Source organism: Egretta garzetta, unplaced genomic scaffold (genome assembly GCF_000687185.1).
Source record: "Egretta garzetta isolate BGI_Z169 unplaced genomic scaffold, ASM68718v1 scaffold297, whole genome shotgun sequence".
In the NCBI taxonomy this organism is placed as follows: domain Eukaryota; kingdom Metazoa; phylum Chordata; class Aves; order Pelecaniformes; family Ardeidae; genus Egretta; species Egretta garzetta.
In genome coordinates, this window is record NW_009260410.1 from 2,479,662 (window position 1) to 2,497,707 (window position 18,046).

Consider the following 18,046-nt stretch of genomic DNA (forward strand, 5'->3'; position numbering starts at 1 on the left):
GGAGCGGGTCCAGAGGAGGGCCACAAAAATGATCCGAGGGCTGGAGCACCTATCCTATGAAGACAGGCTGAGAGAGCTGGGCTTGTTCAGCCTGGAGAAGAGAAGGCTGTGGGGAGACCTGATTGCGGCCTTTCAGTACTTAAAGGGAACCTATAGGAAAGATGGGGACAAACTTTTTAGCAAGGCCTGCTGTGTCAGGACAAGGGGGAATGGTTTTAAACTAAACGAGGGTAGGTTTAGACTGGATATAAGGAAGAAATTCTTTACAATGAGGGTGGTGAAACACTGGAACGGGTTGCCCAGAGGGGTAGTGGAGGCCTCATCCCTGGAAACATTCAAGACCAGGTTGGATGGGGCTCTGAGCAACCTGATCTAGTTAGCGGTATCCCTGCTCCTGCGGGGGGGTTGGACTAGATGACCTCTAGGGGTCCCTTCCAACCCAAAACATTCTATGGTTCTATGATTCTATGATATTTCATTCTGTGTTTAAAAAGGCAGGCTTCTAAAAAGATTGTCACACGTTTGTAACTTTTTTTAATACAGTCAGCTGTGTCATTGTACCTCACTGTAATGCCAAATAAGCAACAGACTAGTCTCTTCAGTCAAAAGTAATGTGAACAGTCACCTTCTGAGTTGCTTCAAGAATATAAATGTCTTGAAAGGAAGTAATGCCGTGTTTTGTTCGTTTTAAAATATAGCGCTTATTCCACCTGTTTCACTAGCAGTGCAAAAGCTGGAAACCTGTGGTCTAATGCTGATAGGGCAAATAGGAATAAGTCATGTTATAAAGCTGATAACTAATATTGGTGGTGTGTGTAGGATGGTGAAAATGCATCTGCTGAGGAAAATGCCGAGGATGTAGAGGCTCCATCTTCATCCAGAAAAGCATCCGTGAAATCCCAAAGCCAGGATGAAACTGACGGTAAATGTTAATGTAATCATTTCTGTGAAAAATAGATTTAAAAGGTCATTGAAAGCATTTTCGCTTTGATAACTGACTTTTTATAGATACCTGTCAGCTTCTTTTGAGCCTATGGGTATTGAAGCACATTGTTAGAATGTCTATCTTTGTATCTGAGTCATAGCCAGGGTTTTAACTTTGTTCAATGTTTTTAAGGGGCTGGATCTGGCCAACTGGCCATCTTTTTCTGGGAAACCCTCCATTTTTCCCCTCCTGGCTTCTTAACCACATGGTCTCAATTATTTACTCACGCTAAAGTTACAAATAATTTGAAGTTTTTAACTTATCTCAAAAAGTTGTCTGTCTGTTTTGTTTTGGCTTTTTTCCTGTTCATCTCTTCGCTAGTCTTTTGCTGAGACTTGAATGTTTCAGAATATTTGATTCTACTGTGTGAGCATTGCCTTCTTCTGTTGCCATCCAAAGTGAAATAAAATAGCTACAAAGAGATGTTTCTTTTTTTTCTCTCTTTGTGTTTTTTCTCCCTTTGGCATGTTCAGAGTGCCTACATTTATTTCTCTCCTTATTTTCTGCTGGATATTCCAGACTTCCTGGCTGGCTTGCTTTGTGCAGTTAGTGGGATGGTAATATCTCCTGAGGCACCTTAGCAAAATAAACTTGACTTCCTTGGGGTTCCTACATAGTGCAAGGACTTGCAGGAAGGTGTAGGAGCAGCACTTCAGTCTTTAGTTTGTATCAGTCCTTGTTGATCCCATGCCTCGGGTTCTGGATTTGAGCTTGGGCTTTAGAGTGCTGCAGTCTGTTTCAGGCACCTTCTTTTCATAAGCTGTACTCCGTGCACCGGTCAGGGCGTATTCTTATGGAATTGCCAATGCTGTGAGATAGCAAAGTGCAATGTTTGATCTTTGTGTTGGTTCTTATACTTTCACTACAAATTCTCATAATTCTGTTTGGTTTTTGTTTTGTTGTTGGGTTGGTTTTTTTCCTAAATATCAAAAATAGGCCTTAAATTGTCTTGCCTAAAGTGTGCGTCAGTGATGCCTCGATTTTGAAAGTGTGGCCAGACCTCATCCTAGGACAGAAAATGAATACTGAAGTGTGGTTAGAGCCAGATATCTGTGGTTCTTTATTGGCCACTTCTTTTTGCTGATGTCTCTGAAATACTTCCAAGCTGCTCTTTTCTGCTCTGTATTCCACTCAGTCTGTTACTTGTTTTTTCATGCACGTCATCTTTATCTAAGAAAAAACATATTCTGATAGATTTGTGTGATAGTGTTACCTCTGATCTTACTACAGAGAACACAGGAGTCTCAAGGGCAGTCAGAATCAAGGAAGCATTGATAATATTTATCACTATTTGAAGAGTTGCTATTAGAACCAGACTTAGGATATTCAGAAGAAAAATGTTAAAAAGGTCATTGTTAAAATCGCCTTTGATACACAAGTCTTCAGAGCTAATTTGCTACAGTCTTCAGATGATTCCTACAGCCAAGGAGACTGAAATAAAAGGGGAATTAATTAATAATTAGTTGTTTTCAGATGGGGGGAAGAAAAGTCTTGATTTTTGGATGCTTAGTGTCCTAGTCAGAATAAAACCAACCAAATATATCCAAGTCAGAAAAAAAATAACAAACACCCCTTCCCCCCATAAAATCAGGTTTAGTACCCAATTCCCTCTTGTATGTAGGGAATACATGATAGATTTATTTTCAGTTCCAATTTGACCCTGTGGTTATTCTTCTATTAAATATTTAGATGCCCAATCCTCCAGCTGGAACCTTTGAACAATACATAGTTTCATAATTTGCATAGACATAGAGTTATGGGCGGTTATAACCCTGGTTTAATTTAGTAATGAAAAGTTGTAATTAAAAGAAGTGAAAATTTTTAAATTATATGCTTTAAACATATTTATTTTGGATATATAGCATCATATTTTATTTTAAAAATGTTATTTCTTTTTCTTGAGAAATGTGAATAATCTGGATTTTGCATTTACACATGTTAAAAGGTACTTATTCTCATGGATGGAATGGTTACAAGATCTTGTTTTAAATTACTTCTAAAAATTGGTTGCTGCATTATTGTTTAGTATAATTGTCTGCTTACTTAGCCTCTTCAGCTAAAAAGCTTTATTCCATCCAACCAGTTCATCGCTTGAAAATTGCTTAATAGCTTCTCTTGTATGTTGAATAAACTGTTGCTTCGTTCTGTGTGTTCCTCCATGCTTTCATTTCAAATATCCAAAAAATGTTAGAGGCTGGGGAATACTAAGCGTTGGTGATGAATAACGCAGAGTTTTAAAACCAAAGAGGTTGCTAATAGTTTTTCTGCATTTCTGCAGGCCTTTTTCTTATAGAATAGCTGTTTCAAGTGGGCTACTAATTATGAAGAATTCCGTTTTCTCTGCACTTGTCCTGATAAGCAGCGTGTATTCTTGATTATATCATAAACCGTTTTTGCTTCTTTCTCAACCAGGAGAAACTTCAGATGGCGTCAGTAAATCTGTTCATCGGGTCTTTGCGTCCATGCTTGGGGAAAATGAAGAGGAGGAGGAGGAGGAGGACGAAGAGGAAGAGGAAGAGGAAGAAGAGGAAGAAGAAACTACTGAGCAACCCACAGCTGGAGATGTTTTTGTGTTGGAGATGGTACTTAATCGAGAGACCAAGAAAATGATGAAAGCAAGTATTTAAACTTTCATGTAACTTCCCTGTATCTCCTGAAGCATAGTGCACAAATGCCAATTTGTATGATTTTGGCTACTTGCTGAGAAACTTGCCTGAAAATAATTCCATATAGGATACTTCTGAATTATGTTGGTGTTACCTGTCTTTGTTTTTTAAAAAAATACTGTAGATTACTGTTTCAAAACTTTCAAAAATAATGAAGTGAGTTTTTCCAGTGTCTGGACTGTGTATTGGGTATCAGAGTAACTGTCAGTTATAAAAATTAGCAAATGTTTTGCTCAGTCATTTTAATATCACTAGTACTTAACTAACGTGTTATTAGGTTGTGTTAAGCACAAGTGTAACTGATGTCTCCTGAATTTGGGTGCAGCTGAATCCTCAGTAGAAATAATACCTTTTTCCCATTTAGGAGAAAAGACCTCGCAGCAAACTTCCTCGTGCCTTGAGGGGTCTGATGGGAGAGGCCAATATCAGGTTTGCTCGAGGAGAACGTGAGGAGGCTATTCTAATGTGCATGGAAATCATTCGACAAGGTATGTTAGAGTGGCAAAACATTTTGGCTGTAAAGATGGGGTGAAATTGCCATGTGTATCAGGGAAATGCAGTGTGGCTTCACTGATGAGGAAAAGTGCTTGGTACAAGGAAAGTCACTTCATAAGTAGTGAGGAATTAAGAATATGTAGTGCATTTCCTTTATTATTTTGATAATAAAAACAAACTAGCACCCTAATTCTGGCTGGGTCTTTGCTTAGCTGTGCACAGTTTTCTTTTATTGTCTTTGTAGAACCAAGTTACAAACATCAGCATGACTTACAATGTAGAATAATGCTATAAATGGTTGTTGTTAAATTCAGTCCGGCTGTTTAATAATTTATAAAAGGAAATTGAAAGCTTGTCTACAAGTTTTTTTTTAATTTAAACAGAGCAATGTTAATGTTTCATATAATTCTGGTATCTGTTGTTTGCAGAAAGGCAAGTTATTTGTTTTCCAGGTGATTTTGAAACAATAGTTCTTAATCATTCTTTTTGTCTTTTCACAGCTCCTCTTGCTCACGAGCCATTTTCCACTCTTGCCATGATCTACGAAGACCAGGGTGATATGGAGAAGTCATTACAGTTTGAACTGATTGCAGCTCACTTAAACCCTAGTGATACTGAGGAATGGGTTAGACTAGCAGAAATGTCACTGGAACAGGACAATATTAAACAGGCTGTTTTTTGCTACACAAAAGGTAGCGTAGCAGCCATTCTAATAGTTTAAAGTAAATGTTAGGTGCTAATGGCAATAATTTTGATTTCTTCTGCTTTCTAATTTAGTTTGCTGCAGTTTGCTAAGATTCTGGTACCTCTGTCTGGACTTTGGTAAAAGATTAATGAATCTTTAATATAGGATGTCCTTTTCTGACAAAAACCATATGCATGTTCATTAACATTCATTTAGGCAGGGAAATGAATGTGAAATCCCTTGTTGCCTTTTCCTAAACTGGGCTACTAATACACTTTTTCTTGTAGCTCTGAAATACGACCCAACCAATGTGCGTTACCTGTGGGAGAGATCAAGCCTGTATGAACAGCTGGGGGAACATAAGATGGCTATGGATGGCTACAGGCGTATTTTGAACCTCCTGTCTCCTTCCGATGGAGAGCGCTTTATGCAGTTGGCTAGAGACATGGCAAAGTAAGTTGGATTTAAAAATACTGTGATTTGGTTTTCCAGAGTTTCTCAAAAGTTGTTATTAATAAGCTCTGCAGCTGATTCAAGCTGGGTATGTAGCTGAAATCAAGGAATGCAGGTGGTTTTGCTGGGGGTGACCCCCAGACGAGCATGCACCCTCCAGCTATTGTGACATTTCCAAAGCCTGACACATGGGAATTATCCTGACTAGGATCAATGCATCATCTTAGAAGTCTTGCATTTATCATAGAGTGAGAGAATAAAACGCAAATACTGGTTACTGGAAAAATGCCAATAGTATAGTTATATACATATACAGTACGTTTTTAATCTATATAATATCGCTAGAGACCTGGAAACTTATTGCCGCCAAATCTGCATGAAACAAAGTATTCAATCTGAAGTACAAACCATCTGTAACAGAGTATAGTTTGTATGTCATTTGTGATTCGTTTCTGGAGCGAGTGGAAATCTGCCTCCTCCCCTTTCCTGCTAATGAGAGCAGATCAAGTCACCAAAGCTTGCCTGAGACAGAGGTTGTGGTTCAAGTGCGTAGCTCTCTTATGGTAGTTTTTACTAAGTCGTTTAACCACTTTATATCTCAGCTTTCTCATGCATAACTTGTAGTAAGCTCTTATTGGCCTGTTTCAAAGCAGTTTAAGTCTTTTGATCTTTGTGGTTGTGAAATGCACCAAAACCATGCAAGGATGTGTATTGTAACAATATTATTAGCGAAGGTTTTATTGAAACCGGGTTAATGTGATACATTATTGATACCTGGCTCAAAGTGGGGGACATTGTGATGAAAACTCCAGTAATGTCCTAGCACATAGGGGAGGAAAAAACGGTAATTATTTGAAATACATAAAAATTGTCAGCAGTTGTAAGGAAGGAAAAAACACCCCCTTTCTCACTGTCTTTATAACTTACTCTTGCTAATGAAAATATTTGCAAATAGGCAAAAATAAAAGAAATATGAAAATCCTTTTGCTTGTGTTCAAAGTACATATTGTCAGTTATCTCAAATACTTAGTATCTCATACCTGTGTTTTATAGGAGTTATTATGAAGCCAATGATGTGAACTCTGCTATAGAGATAATAGAAGAAGCCTTTACTAAACACCAGAGCCTTGTCTCCATGGAAGATGTTAACATCGCAGCTGAACTATATATTTCTTCCAAACAGTATGACAAAGCATTGGCGGTATGGAGAATTAAATGCATTTCTGTATCATGTTCAGCATCTCTTTGCCAGCCAGCATGAACAGTTAATATTCCTGTAGTGCTTAAATCTGGTCATGTTTCTATAGTGATAGAGCTGATCAGATAGAGCAGATCAGTAATTAGCTTTGAAATTAATGGCTTGATTTAATAAGTTGGGGGCCGATAGATTTGTGTGCTGTTCCAGGTTTAAAATTTTGGGATCCTTCCTCTCCTTTTCTACAATTATCATAATCTTAGCAGCCAGCGAAGACCTACGAGCTGGTTTAGTGAGTACTACCAGCTAAGGGCATTCTCTAAGTTGAAGGTTAAAAGGGTGACACAGAATGGTCTGATGGTTCAAATGCAGACCTTTGTGCTTTATCTGGCATACTTGTGTTACGACTAATAATTTATGCATTAAGCATCAGGCATACATTCCAGAAAGGTAATACAGCTTGATTCTAAGGCATCAGGAATTGGAGAAGGTCGCTTCTCTGTTCCCAATTTGTTCTAGTGGTTTTTAACCTTCACTATTGAAGTAGGTTTCTGGGTTGATTTGGTCTGGCTTTGAGAGGAAAGACTTTAGTATCTGGCCATTGTTATACTTTCTAAGATATATTGAAGAGACGCTATTAGTTGGGACTTTCTCCTTATGAACATTCTTATTTGCTATATCTCATTTGATACTAAATTACCTCCTTTTTTTAAGCTCCTTAGGATTTTATTTACTTTTCTCTCTGTCAGTGCAAAGCATCATGAGCCTGAAAACAATTCCTCTGACCCTTCTCTGTACTTCTTCCCATTTTAAAAATCAGTCATTTTTATGAACACAGTATTTAGCTGCCAAACTTATTAATACAGTACTCAGTCGTAGAAATGTTCCCCTGTTTCTTCATGATGGTTCTCCTCAGGTCTATTCCTGTGATGGTGTTTCTTGTTCCCAGATAGCTGAAACTGTATTTGAGCTAGTAAACTAAGCCTTTAAAAAATAACTACCTTAACACAATCATCTGGTATGGTCCTCTCAGGGCCATGTACTCTGTGTTTATCACTCTTGTTTGGCAACAGTAATGACTGAAGTATTTACTTTTCAATTCATGAACAAAATACCAAACTATATTGGTAGACCAATGGTCCTTTACGCTTCTGCATTTCCCCCCTTGAAGCTCCCCATTGGCAAGCGAAGGTCTTGAATTGTCTGTCTTTGGTTTCTATTTTTTTTTAACTAGTTGTTCTGTTGAATCAGACTAGTTTTATTGGGGTCATGATGTGTGTGACCAGGGCTGTTGTAAAATGTCTGTATGTAGCTGTGAATTTTACTTAATTATTTCTTTTAACTGAGACAAACCACATGGTTTCCTTGCAATGTATTAGGCTGAGGAATCCGTGGAACACTTCTGAAAGATCTGTGGAGAGCTTAGCTGTTTACCTGGTGCTTTGCTTTCTTTTTCAATCTTCCAAAAGGCATTAAAAGAAGCTATAAAAGTTAAAAACTTTTCTAGCTGTGATGAAAGTAACCATTGTATTTGCTAAAGAGATGCTGATTGGATCATCTAAATAGTTCAAAAATAGTGGAGAAAGACATATAAGGTGATCAAACTCAATATTAGTCAACTAACCCCATGTGAAATGAATGCAGCTTTTCTTCTGATAACTTTTGCGATGTCTAAAACAACTGCCATGTGGGCTGGTTACTCTATATATCCTTTAAATCTTTAAAATGATCCAAGTTGCTTGTCTGTTTTAGGTTATTACAGATTTTGCAGGAATTGTACTTGAAAAGAAAGTATCAGAAAAAAGTCCAACCGAGGAGAAAAAAGGTAAGTAGCTAACAAGCGGTTAGTATGACCCTGCTGTTCGTCTAATATGACATCTTTCTTTCCATTACCTTTTCAACTCATGGGTATATTTTGATGCATGTTGACAGGCTTTTCTCCTTTGAAACTTTTCAGTGTTTTTAATGAGTTACATGGCATGACCTCGGCTTTCTATAAGGAGTTACTCTGATATCCAATTAGCCCTGCTGACTCATTAAGGACAAGAACTGCTCTCCAGGCAACTGGAGGCCTTTTAAAGTTCTAAACATTCCTCAGAGTGTTCACATCAGGCCAATTATTTCTGCCAGCTAAATAGCTTCTGAAAAAAACCCTAGATAAGCTTAGTGGCATCTATACTCAAGAATACCAACCTTTGACCTGAGAATAATACTCTTCATCAATCCTACTTCAGTTATTAAACATTTAAATATTTTGGTGCATAGAAATCTCAGGATATTAGTTTATAGCTGAATCAAGTAGGTCATCTCTGAGAAACCTGCTTTGTGAAAGTCATTGCTTAAGTCTGAAAATGTTTGTTTGGACTGTAGAATGATCAGACTGTGCCGAGTCCATAAGCAGTCCGTTTTATGATTAAACTGGTTGGTTGGTTCAGCAATCCGGTCCAAACGCAATGTAGTATAAGATACTTCTGTTGGCTTTTTGCTTTAATGGACCAGATAAAAATACAGTTGATCAATGAACAACTGTCCTGATACAGACTTTTAACAGGTAATTTATAAGAAGCAAAACTATAATGAGTCTAGAAATTAAAACACAGTGTTGCCAAGTTAGCTGGGGTGTGTAATTTCATAAGACAAAGCTTTCTAAGCTATCCAAGAGCTTGGTTCCCTGCTTCGTGTTACTTTATAACTTTTTTGAATGCTTCCTGCTCTTCTGCCCTTCAAAAAGTCCGCTTTTCAGAGTAAGCTACCAATCAAGCGTGGATTCAAAAGTGAGTAACTTTTGGCTTAGGTGGTGCTGCTATGGTAATCTGTTAATCTTTTTAAAAAGATACAGGGGCAGCGGCAAAAACTGAAGAAAGCCAGGAGGCAGTGACTGATGACAAAAGTCATCTAGCTGCTGAATCCAGTACTGCAGGTAAGTAATTTAATTTTTGAATTTCATACAAATCTATAAACGAATCATATGCTCAGGAACCAGGTTGCAATCATACAAGAATCGGGGAAGATTTCTAACAGCAGAGAAATAAGGCTTGATCCAGGAAAGGTTGCTTGTGCACTGTCTTCCTTACTCAGAACTTACTTCTAACCCAGCCAGCCACCAAAGCCAAAAGCATTCTTCAGGGCTTACCCACCTTGAAAAGAAAATTCTCATTTTGTAAGGATTTATCAGTAGGTGAGTAGTTACTCTCATGCTGGGCATTAAGATGTTCAGAGAATTATGAATTAATCTGCATCTTGTGATTTGCAGTAATTTGATGTGAATGTAGAAGTTAACAGGGAAGCCTTATGTTGGAAATCAGTTTTCTCAGTTGCTGGCAATCACCCTTTCAATGTCTGGTGTAAGAATTAAGGTGAAGGGGAACTTAAACAGGGTAGTTAAGGAGGTGTCATGGCTGCACGTGAAGGAAATATAATAATGGAGTTTTACTGTATGACCTGTAATTTGCTACCGTTGCCATGGGTAACTACTTTTCCTCATGTTTGCATTGTCATCAGGTTGCATTCTCTCTCTGTGTTGCATAAAGTTCTGTTGTTAGCTGTGTTTAACGACATATACAGCCAGATCCCTGATACACAGGACTTAGCTTAATGAGAACAAATAGCTTAATACAGGGCATTTCCTTCAGAAAGCAAGGAGAAGAGGGTACAGGTGCATAAATTGCTGAAGGAAAGCTTTATGAAGCAAGCACATCTTACGTGATCCTGCTCTTGAAGTTGATGCAGACTGATAGCACTTGATACTTCAGAGGAAATTATTAGGATCAGAGATAGTAGGAAGAAGTTGTTCCAACTATCAGGAAAGATATAGAAGAAAGGGAGAGGGCAGGCCTACACCAACATTTGGTAGAGTCAATAAGAACATATTTTCTTCATTAGAGCTGAACATGGCGTGGAGGGGATGTGGAGCTTGTGAAGTGCTTGTTAAAGCCTATTGGTTCAGAAAGAAATTTTTTGTCTTCTCACAGCTGTGGAGAAGGTCAGCTGCTGCATACCTGAGGGCGTTCCCATAGACATCACGGTCAAGCTGATGGTGTGCTTAGTTCACTTGAACATCTTAGAGCCACTCAATGTAAGTAAACCAACTCAGAAGTTGGGGGCTGTTCTAATAAATTACCAAAGCAAGTAATTTTTCCTGTCTCTCCTGTTGAGAGAGCTGCAGAGATTCTTTTTGCTTCCCTCCCACTCCAAGAGAGAAACCTAGCAAACCTGTAATAGCAGAAATACTATTTTTTGTCCTTATAAACTATGCCTCCAGTGGAAGTATTACTAAAGCACAGTAAATCACAGCCTATGTGCTGTGACAGGCCCAGTTCTTGGACACTAAGGAGCACCTTCTTGCTTTGTTTTAAAGCTCTACTAAATCTGAAGACTGTTCTTTCATAAAGAGCACTCCTCACTGATGGGCACTTTCACCCATTGGATGTGAAATGTATGGATGGGTAGGACATGAAATGTCTAGAATAGAAAAATGGCTTTTTCAGGAATTTTGAAATTCACGTCTTTATTTTTCACTTTTAAATTAACATTTAAGTAAAGGGAATGTAGTTCAGAATGCAAATAGGATAAAAATCATAGCATAAAAATGTAAGCTTCCAATAACCATAAAGAAATGTTCTTGCTGGTTATCTGTGCTTTTATTGTTTTGTGTGTTTTTTTTAGAATAGAAAAATGGCTTTTTCAGGAATTTTGAAATTCACGTCTTTATTTTTCACTTTTAAATTAACATTTAAGTAAAGGGAATGTAGTTCAGAATGCAAATAGGATAAAAATCATAGCATAAAAATGTAAGCTTCCAATAACCATAAAGAAATGTTCTTGCTGGTTATCTGTGCTTTTATTGTTTTGTGTGTTTTTTTTAAAAGCCTCTGTATGTATGCATGTACGCATGTATGTATGTATTTATTCATTTATTTACGCGTGTACGCATTGTTTCTTTATTTCTTTGTGTGTGCGTGCGCGCGCGTGTATATGTATGTATGTACGTATGCATGCATGCATGCATGTATTTATTTATTTACTTTTAAATAAACGGGCGCGGGCGCTATTGTTACCTGAAGCCTCTTCTGACCACTCTGGTGGAACAAAATCCAGAAGAAATGGGTGACTTGTATTTGGATGTCGCAGAGGCATTTCTGGATGTTGGTGAATACAACTCAGCGCTGCCTCTCTTGAGTTCCCTTGTCTGTTCAGAACGATACAACTTGGCTGTTGTCTGGCTTCGGCATGCAGGTGAGAAGAAGCAGGACTGCTAAACACGTGGTACTGAGCGATGATAATACAATGCTGAGCATTGTATTATTTCCAGGGACCTTTATCTAAGATCACTGGAATTTTAGGTTCACGTGTTGAATGATAATAGGCATTTGCAAAACCATAATTGGAGTTTATTGTGACAACTCTGTCATGGAGCATTTTCTTGTTCTTCATATAGATTGAAATTGACTTCAGCTAAAAATACTTGATTTTCATGTAAGTGAAAGAGCATCTATTCTGCATTCTATCCTGTGTCAAATGATGATGCTTTAAAGTGAGACCCTGGATGCATCAGTACATATTTCTGAATATTTTCACTTTAATAATGGATGTTTTGGGTGGTTTTAACTGAAAAAGTATCTGAAAAGTATGTTAGCTATTCTGCAAGCTTTGAATTCTGCTTCTTCTGTCATTTAAGTGTATCGTGTCATTTATGGTATTTCTAGAGTGCTTGAAGGCTTTGGGACACATGGAGCGTGCTGCAGAGAGCTATGCCAAAGTTGTCGATCTTGCTCCATTGCATCTGGATGCAAGAATCTCACTTTCAACGCTTCAGCAGCAGCTGGGCCGACCTGAAAAAGCTCTGGAGGCTCTGGAACCAATGTATGATCCAGATACACTGGCCCAGGATGCTAACGCTGCCCAGCAGGTGGGTGAAGTGTTCTGTGCTTTCAGTTTAGGATATATTATTCTGCTAAACTATGGTAGTGGTCAAAGATATCAACTATATAGGACCAGGGATTGAGGCTTACTTATCTACAGCATGGTGAACCTTCAGAGCACAGCGCGTGATTCAATACAGAGTAGCAGGGGTGAGCCCTCATGGCTCTTTCTCCCTGACCATTTTATCAGTATTTCCCCTGTCGCACCTGATTACTTTTGTGTGATGTACAAGCTCTTGGCCACTGAGAACCAGTCTTGACGCCAATCACTTTGCATCAAATTGATCAGCAGCTGCTACATATGAACTACATGGGTTGGCCTCTATTGATTGTAACTGACGGTGTAGCAAAAGTTCTCTATCCCCTCTCCAGCAGCACCTTCACTACAGGTAAGCGTTATGCTGAATTTCTCTGAAAGTTGGGAATTTGAAACAGTAAATACTGCAGGGCAGTTCAGGGAGATCTTACCTGCTGCTGCTAAGATTCTTGCAGCTTTCTGGAAGCTTTTACAATCCTATTAGTACTGTATTGAATCAAAGTTGTTTGGTTTATAAACTCACTCTCTGTGCAAGAGGTTGAGTGACAATATTTTATATCGTCTAGGAATTAAAGCTGCTCCTCCATCGTTCGACACTGTTGTATTCCCAAGGCAAAATGTATGGTTACATAGACACTTTACTTACGATGCTGGCAATGCTGTTGAAGGTAAGCCAATCTTTCTAGCTACATCTTAGGAAATTGGACAGCTATGAGTTCAGTTAAGACAAGCAACAAAAAAACGCAGGAAGAAAGCTAATGGTTTTTATGGGCAAATGGTTTCATAATTTCATTAGATAATAATCTTGCAGGGAGCCTGTAGTACTGGTGTTCCTGCTTGTAGTGTTCAGAACAGAGGACCACTTGTGTGTGTAATACTGAATACAGTGACTTGAACTCCCTGTTTCTCAGTGTACGCAGAACACACTGAACACTAAAGCTGCTTCTTACCTTTTTGTCAGTTGGCACAGTGCTTTCTTGAAGTGTTGATACTGGCTTCTATTTCAACAGTTTTCTTATTAATTTCTTGCTTTTTTTGTTAATATTTTCTTGTGATAAAATGACCAAAGAATAATTTGCATAGCCAGTAAATACAGTGGTGGTGGGTTTGTGCTAATTGTTTTTTGTCTGTTTTTAAATAGGGAGGGAGGGGAATATTTAGACCTCAATTTTATCCATCTGGTCAGAGCCGTTACAGTTGTATTACCCTGCTTGAATAGCTGATGATCCACATGTTTCTGGATCTGATACAGAAATGCATTGTTCTTGTTATGCCTCTATGCAAATAGTTTTGATTTCAATTTATACAGGGAAGTTCCAATCCCAGGAAAAGTCTTTTAAGTCATTTAAAGAGTTGGTACCTTTCTTTTGCATAGCCGAGTTTGCACTGGAGCATGAGGCAACACGGAGATAATACTCCTCTTGGGAACGTTCTCTCCCATGATCTTGCTCTATTGTGGCGTTTCAAAGTTGCAGACTTTTGGCATGCGACGTGAGCAAGCTGGATTGGCCATAAAGCCGCCTTTGTTATAGGATGTATTAATGTAATCTGAAATGATGCCCTTAAATTTGTTTCTAGGTAGCAATGAGCAGAGCTCAGGTGTGTTTGATATCTAGTTCCAAATCTGGAGAGAGGCACCTCTATCTTATTAAGGTGTCAAGGGATAAAATTTCTGACAATGACGACCAAGAGACTGCAAACTGCGATGCAAAAGGTAACAAATGTTTATTAAAAACAAAGCAACAAGATGAACTCCTGAGTTCTGAAAAATGAAATAAACGTGTCTATTTTGTGTGTGAAATCCATGCAGCTTCTGTTAACATTGCTTTATTTCTAGGGCAAAGAAGGCAGCAAAAATGAAGATAATAGAACTTAAGGGAACAATCCCCATTCAGAGAAAATAGTAAGGTTACAGAATCATTCAGACTGAGAAGGACCTCTAGAGATCATATGGTCCAGCATTCACCTCAATGAAAATATAAAACATAATAGAAATACATGCTTTAAAAGTGGTGTGATACTTTGAACTGGCCCAGACTTGGTTGAGCCAGACTACACATTCTTATGCACCGTTTAGTAGATGAGGAAGAGTAACTTTCATGCATTCATGTGTATGCTTCCAACTTGAACTGTGTATATTTCTTGCCATTTGTACCCAAGTTTTGACTGGTGTTTTGCTGGTGTTTTACCACATGCACTTAAACCAAAAAAAGTAAATATTTTACCTGTTAATCCTGAGATGTTTTTGAAAAGATCAGTTTGATGCATGCACCTTTTTTCTTTTTTAAGAGTTTAGCTCTCTTGTTTTCATTTTCTTAACTTACTGACTTCAATATTTTTAGCAATTTTTGCTGTTCTCACGAGTGTTCTGACAAAAGATGACTGGTGGAACCTCCTCCTGAAGGCTATATATTCCTTGTGTGACCTCTCGCGATACAAGGAGGCAGAGCTACTAGTGGATTCCTCATTGGAATATTACTCGTTTTATGATGATAGACAAAAGCGCAAGGAGCTGGAATACTTTGGGCTCTCTGCTGCAATTCTGGACAAGAACTTCAGAAAAGCATACAACTATATCAGGTGGGATACTGAGAAGGTAGAGCAATCTCTTTTGTAATTGCTTCCGCCGGGGCTATAGTCATACTGCTGAAAATACTGCTAAAGGAGGCAGCCTGGTGCTTTCCAGCTGTCGCTAGAACAGATCAGGCTACTGAAACTAAAGGAGCTTTCTTGACAGCCTTTGATTCAAAAAAATGCATAATGCAGTAGGTTGGTCGATTTGGGCAGAACCATTGGTTGTGTCTTTCACTCTCAACTTTGCCTGAGTCACTGACCTGCTCCTTGAGTGTCTCTTCTTTGTTGTCTTCCCTAAACTGATGAGCTTCTTGTTGCAGATACAGTATTTACCATAGCATTTACTAATTTCTTGTATGCTTTTCATTCTGTAGAATCATGGTAATGGAAAATGTCAATAAACCTCAGCTATGGAACATATTCAATCAAGTGACTATGCAATCTCAGGATGTCCGTCACCATCGCTTTTGTCTCCGCTTAATGCTGAAAAATCCTGATAACCACGCATTGTGTGTCCTAAATGGGCATAATGCGTTTGTATCTGGCAGTTTCAAGCATGCTCTTGGTAATGTCATTAATGTTCTAATATTAACAAATTTAACAAGTGAATGTTTTTTTCAGAGAAAGATTTATTAAAGTAATTTTTTTCATACACCAGAAAATTATAGGTGACTTCACAGTGTTAATTTGGTGCTTTAATTACTTTGTACGCAAATCAAAGCATCACTAAGAGTTTTGCTAATAAAAATTAAGCCGGTGTGTTTCAAGTTTAGCACCCATTGCAAATATAACCAACTTGCAAAGATAATTGAAGGCTAATGATAATACAGAATAAGGAGGGCAGTAACAGAACAATTTAATCAGCAGAAAAAGTTCAGTGGATGTTTTAGGCAGGCCTTTGAAGTAAACCTACTACTTTCAGTCAAGCCCTCCAAATGCCACACGTAACATTTGTGGCCTCCAGGATATAAGTCCCAGCAAGGACTTTGTTTGCCTTCTGTGTCTGATTCTTTTCTGCTTACATTTTTACATCACAGTTTGCATTTTTCCTTCAGAATCCAAGGAGTGCTGAAAACAGAAAATTTTCTTTCATGTTTTTTTCCTGTATATTTTGATACAGGCATATTAAACTGTTTGTTTTCCTAGTTCACACTTCTAATTTGAAGATTTTCTTTTTTGCCCTTAAGTTCTTATGGAACGCCTTTCACAACAAACATCCTGACTCCATTATTTGCTTTTAGGACAGTACGTGCAAGCCTTCCGTGCAAATCCAGATGAACCTCTGTACAGTCTTTGTATTGGCTTGACTTTCATCCACATGGCTTCTCAGAAATACGTGTTGAAAAGGCATGCTCTTCTAGTACAGGTGAGCTTGTGTGAGTATTTTTACCTGTAGCGTTTCCTGGCTTTGTATCTTGCAGATGGTTATGGCTACAACATACTCTGTTTACGTAACTTTTTATAATTAATACGGCATTTCAAAAGAGGGAGGTGGTGAAACACAAACACAGAAGGAGTATGCTTTTGAACCATAGCTACACCCATCTGAATCTTCTCTCCTTTTAGTTAAATGTAGCTTGTTTTGCTGCATGTATACGATGATTACGCACATCACTGTTAGCAGCTGCCAGCTGTTTGTGAAAATACGACTAATTTCAGTCTCGATGGCTGTAGGCTGGATTTTTGTTGCAAGTCTTTCTTCTTGCCCTGCCTTGCTCTGAAGAAGTGCTGTAGAGTAGAATCTATGCCACCTGCCCTTCATGGACATGGCTCACGAACTGCATTGTTGAAGCAAACTTTACAGACTCAGAAAGTGGGTCTTTTTCCCCTTCTTCCTTTTCTCTTCCCCCTTTTAGGTGCCTCTTACAGGTCTCTTTGTAAAGATCTTGTGAAGTCCAGTTTAGGCTACCCTCAATTTTTCAGCTTCCTTATTCACATTTTTCTTTCATCTGCCAGATCCAGTTACAAACCACAGGCTGATTATTCCCAAATAGAATCTTGAAAGGAATTTTCTCGACTCTCCACTAAGTCTTTTCATTAACTTGAAATGCCTTTTAGTTCCTGTGGCCACTGAGCTCAGAGTCAGCAGAATATGGTGAGGATCCTGAGCTCTCATGACTTCTGAAATTGCTGAAAAACTGTAGCTGGCACTGATTTTGACAAAAGCTATAGGTCCTCAGCTAGTCTGTAAACAAGACCAATTATGTCAGCATCTACCTTAAGACATTTTGAACTTGCAAACTTTGGCCTAATTTCAATATTTGTATCCACTTCTTTCTGTAATCAGCCTGCCTTTCTTATATGGGCTGCTATGTTCTCCTTTTGTAAAGTACTTGAACAGTGTCCTATTTATGTTACCCTCCGGTGGTGCAGTCCCCTCCTTCCTTCTCATTTCTTGCTTACTCTTCTCGGTATTTTTACGTCCTCTCTTGCTCCTATTGTAGTTGATTGATTAATAATTCAACCACAGGTACATACTGGTGACCTAAATTATGATCGTTAGCTGCTTGTGTCTGAACTAATTCCTCATGTTGAAGGAGGCATCTTCTCTGATTACCGATACGGTCCCTAGAACGAAAGTCCTCTATTCACAACATTCCAAAGTGGTAACAAAATGAAAGGCACGGGAGAGGATGAAAAAGCTGTGTGCTCGATTCCTCCCTTCTGAATTCACCTCTTCTATCTCTCCCTCCTAAGTTTCCCCCAGGGCTCCTTTGGTGTCAAACGAAATGCTGCATTTTAATGTAAAATAATACAGTATACCTCGGCGGAGGACGGCCATCAGGTCTACCCGCTTCCGAGGCTCATCGGCGGGGGGGGGGGGGGGGGGGGGGTGCCCCCCCGCACCCACCCATGGCTCCGCGGCCGACCGTCAGGTCTACCCGGCGCCGAGGCTCATCGGCGGCGGCGGTCAGGTCTACCAGACTCGGAGTCCGACCGTCAGGTCTACCCGGCTCGGAGGCCGACCGTCAGGTCTACCAGACTCGGAGGCCGACCGTCAGGGCTCCCCGGCTCGGGGGGCCGCCCACAGGGGG

At 39.0% G+C, this 18,046-nt stretch overlaps 2 protein-coding genes across 3 annotated transcripts in view; both read left to right on the forward strand.

Annotated features, from left to right (window-relative positions):
- PGAP1 (post-GPI attachment to proteins inositol deacylase 1) overlaps window positions 1-2,781 on the forward strand; it is a 45,110-nt gene extending 42,329 nt beyond the window's left edge. The window contains exon 26 of the transcript XR_004842617.1: window positions 2,772-2,781. The gene's annotated coding sequence lies outside the window, so the exon portion shown is untranslated. The remainder of the gene's footprint in view (window positions 1-2,771) is intronic.
- Window positions 824-18,046, forward strand: part of GTF3C3 (general transcription factor IIIC subunit 3) — a 24,564-nt gene continuing 7,341 nt past the window's right edge. The window contains exons 1-16 of one of the 2 annotated variants that reach the window (XM_035899067.1): window positions 824-922; window positions 3,398-3,600; window positions 4,016-4,139; window positions 4,647-4,838; window positions 5,119-5,284; window positions 6,338-6,485; window positions 8,232-8,304; window positions 9,313-9,399; window positions 10,451-10,554; window positions 11,543-11,714; window positions 12,185-12,387; window positions 13,004-13,105; window positions 14,016-14,151; window positions 14,780-15,017; window positions 15,386-15,576; window positions 16,253-16,377. In XM_035899067.1, coding sequence (XP_035754960.1) covers window positions 3,448-3,600; window positions 4,016-4,139; window positions 4,647-4,838; window positions 5,119-5,284; window positions 6,338-6,485; window positions 8,232-8,304; window positions 9,313-9,399; window positions 10,451-10,554; window positions 11,543-11,714; window positions 12,185-12,387; window positions 13,004-13,105; window positions 14,016-14,151; window positions 14,780-15,017; window positions 15,386-15,576; window positions 16,253-16,377 — 2,214 coding nt within the window. In that variant the 5' untranslated portion in view covers window positions 824-922; window positions 3,398-3,447. The remainder of the gene's footprint in view (window positions 923-3,397; window positions 3,601-4,015; window positions 4,140-4,646; window positions 4,839-5,118; window positions 5,285-6,337; window positions 6,486-8,231; window positions 8,305-9,312; window positions 9,400-10,450; window positions 10,555-11,542; window positions 11,715-12,184; window positions 12,388-13,003; window positions 13,106-14,015; window positions 14,152-14,779; window positions 15,018-15,385; window positions 15,577-16,252; window positions 16,378-18,046) is intronic. The other variant, XM_035899066.1, reaches the window with a different exon arrangement.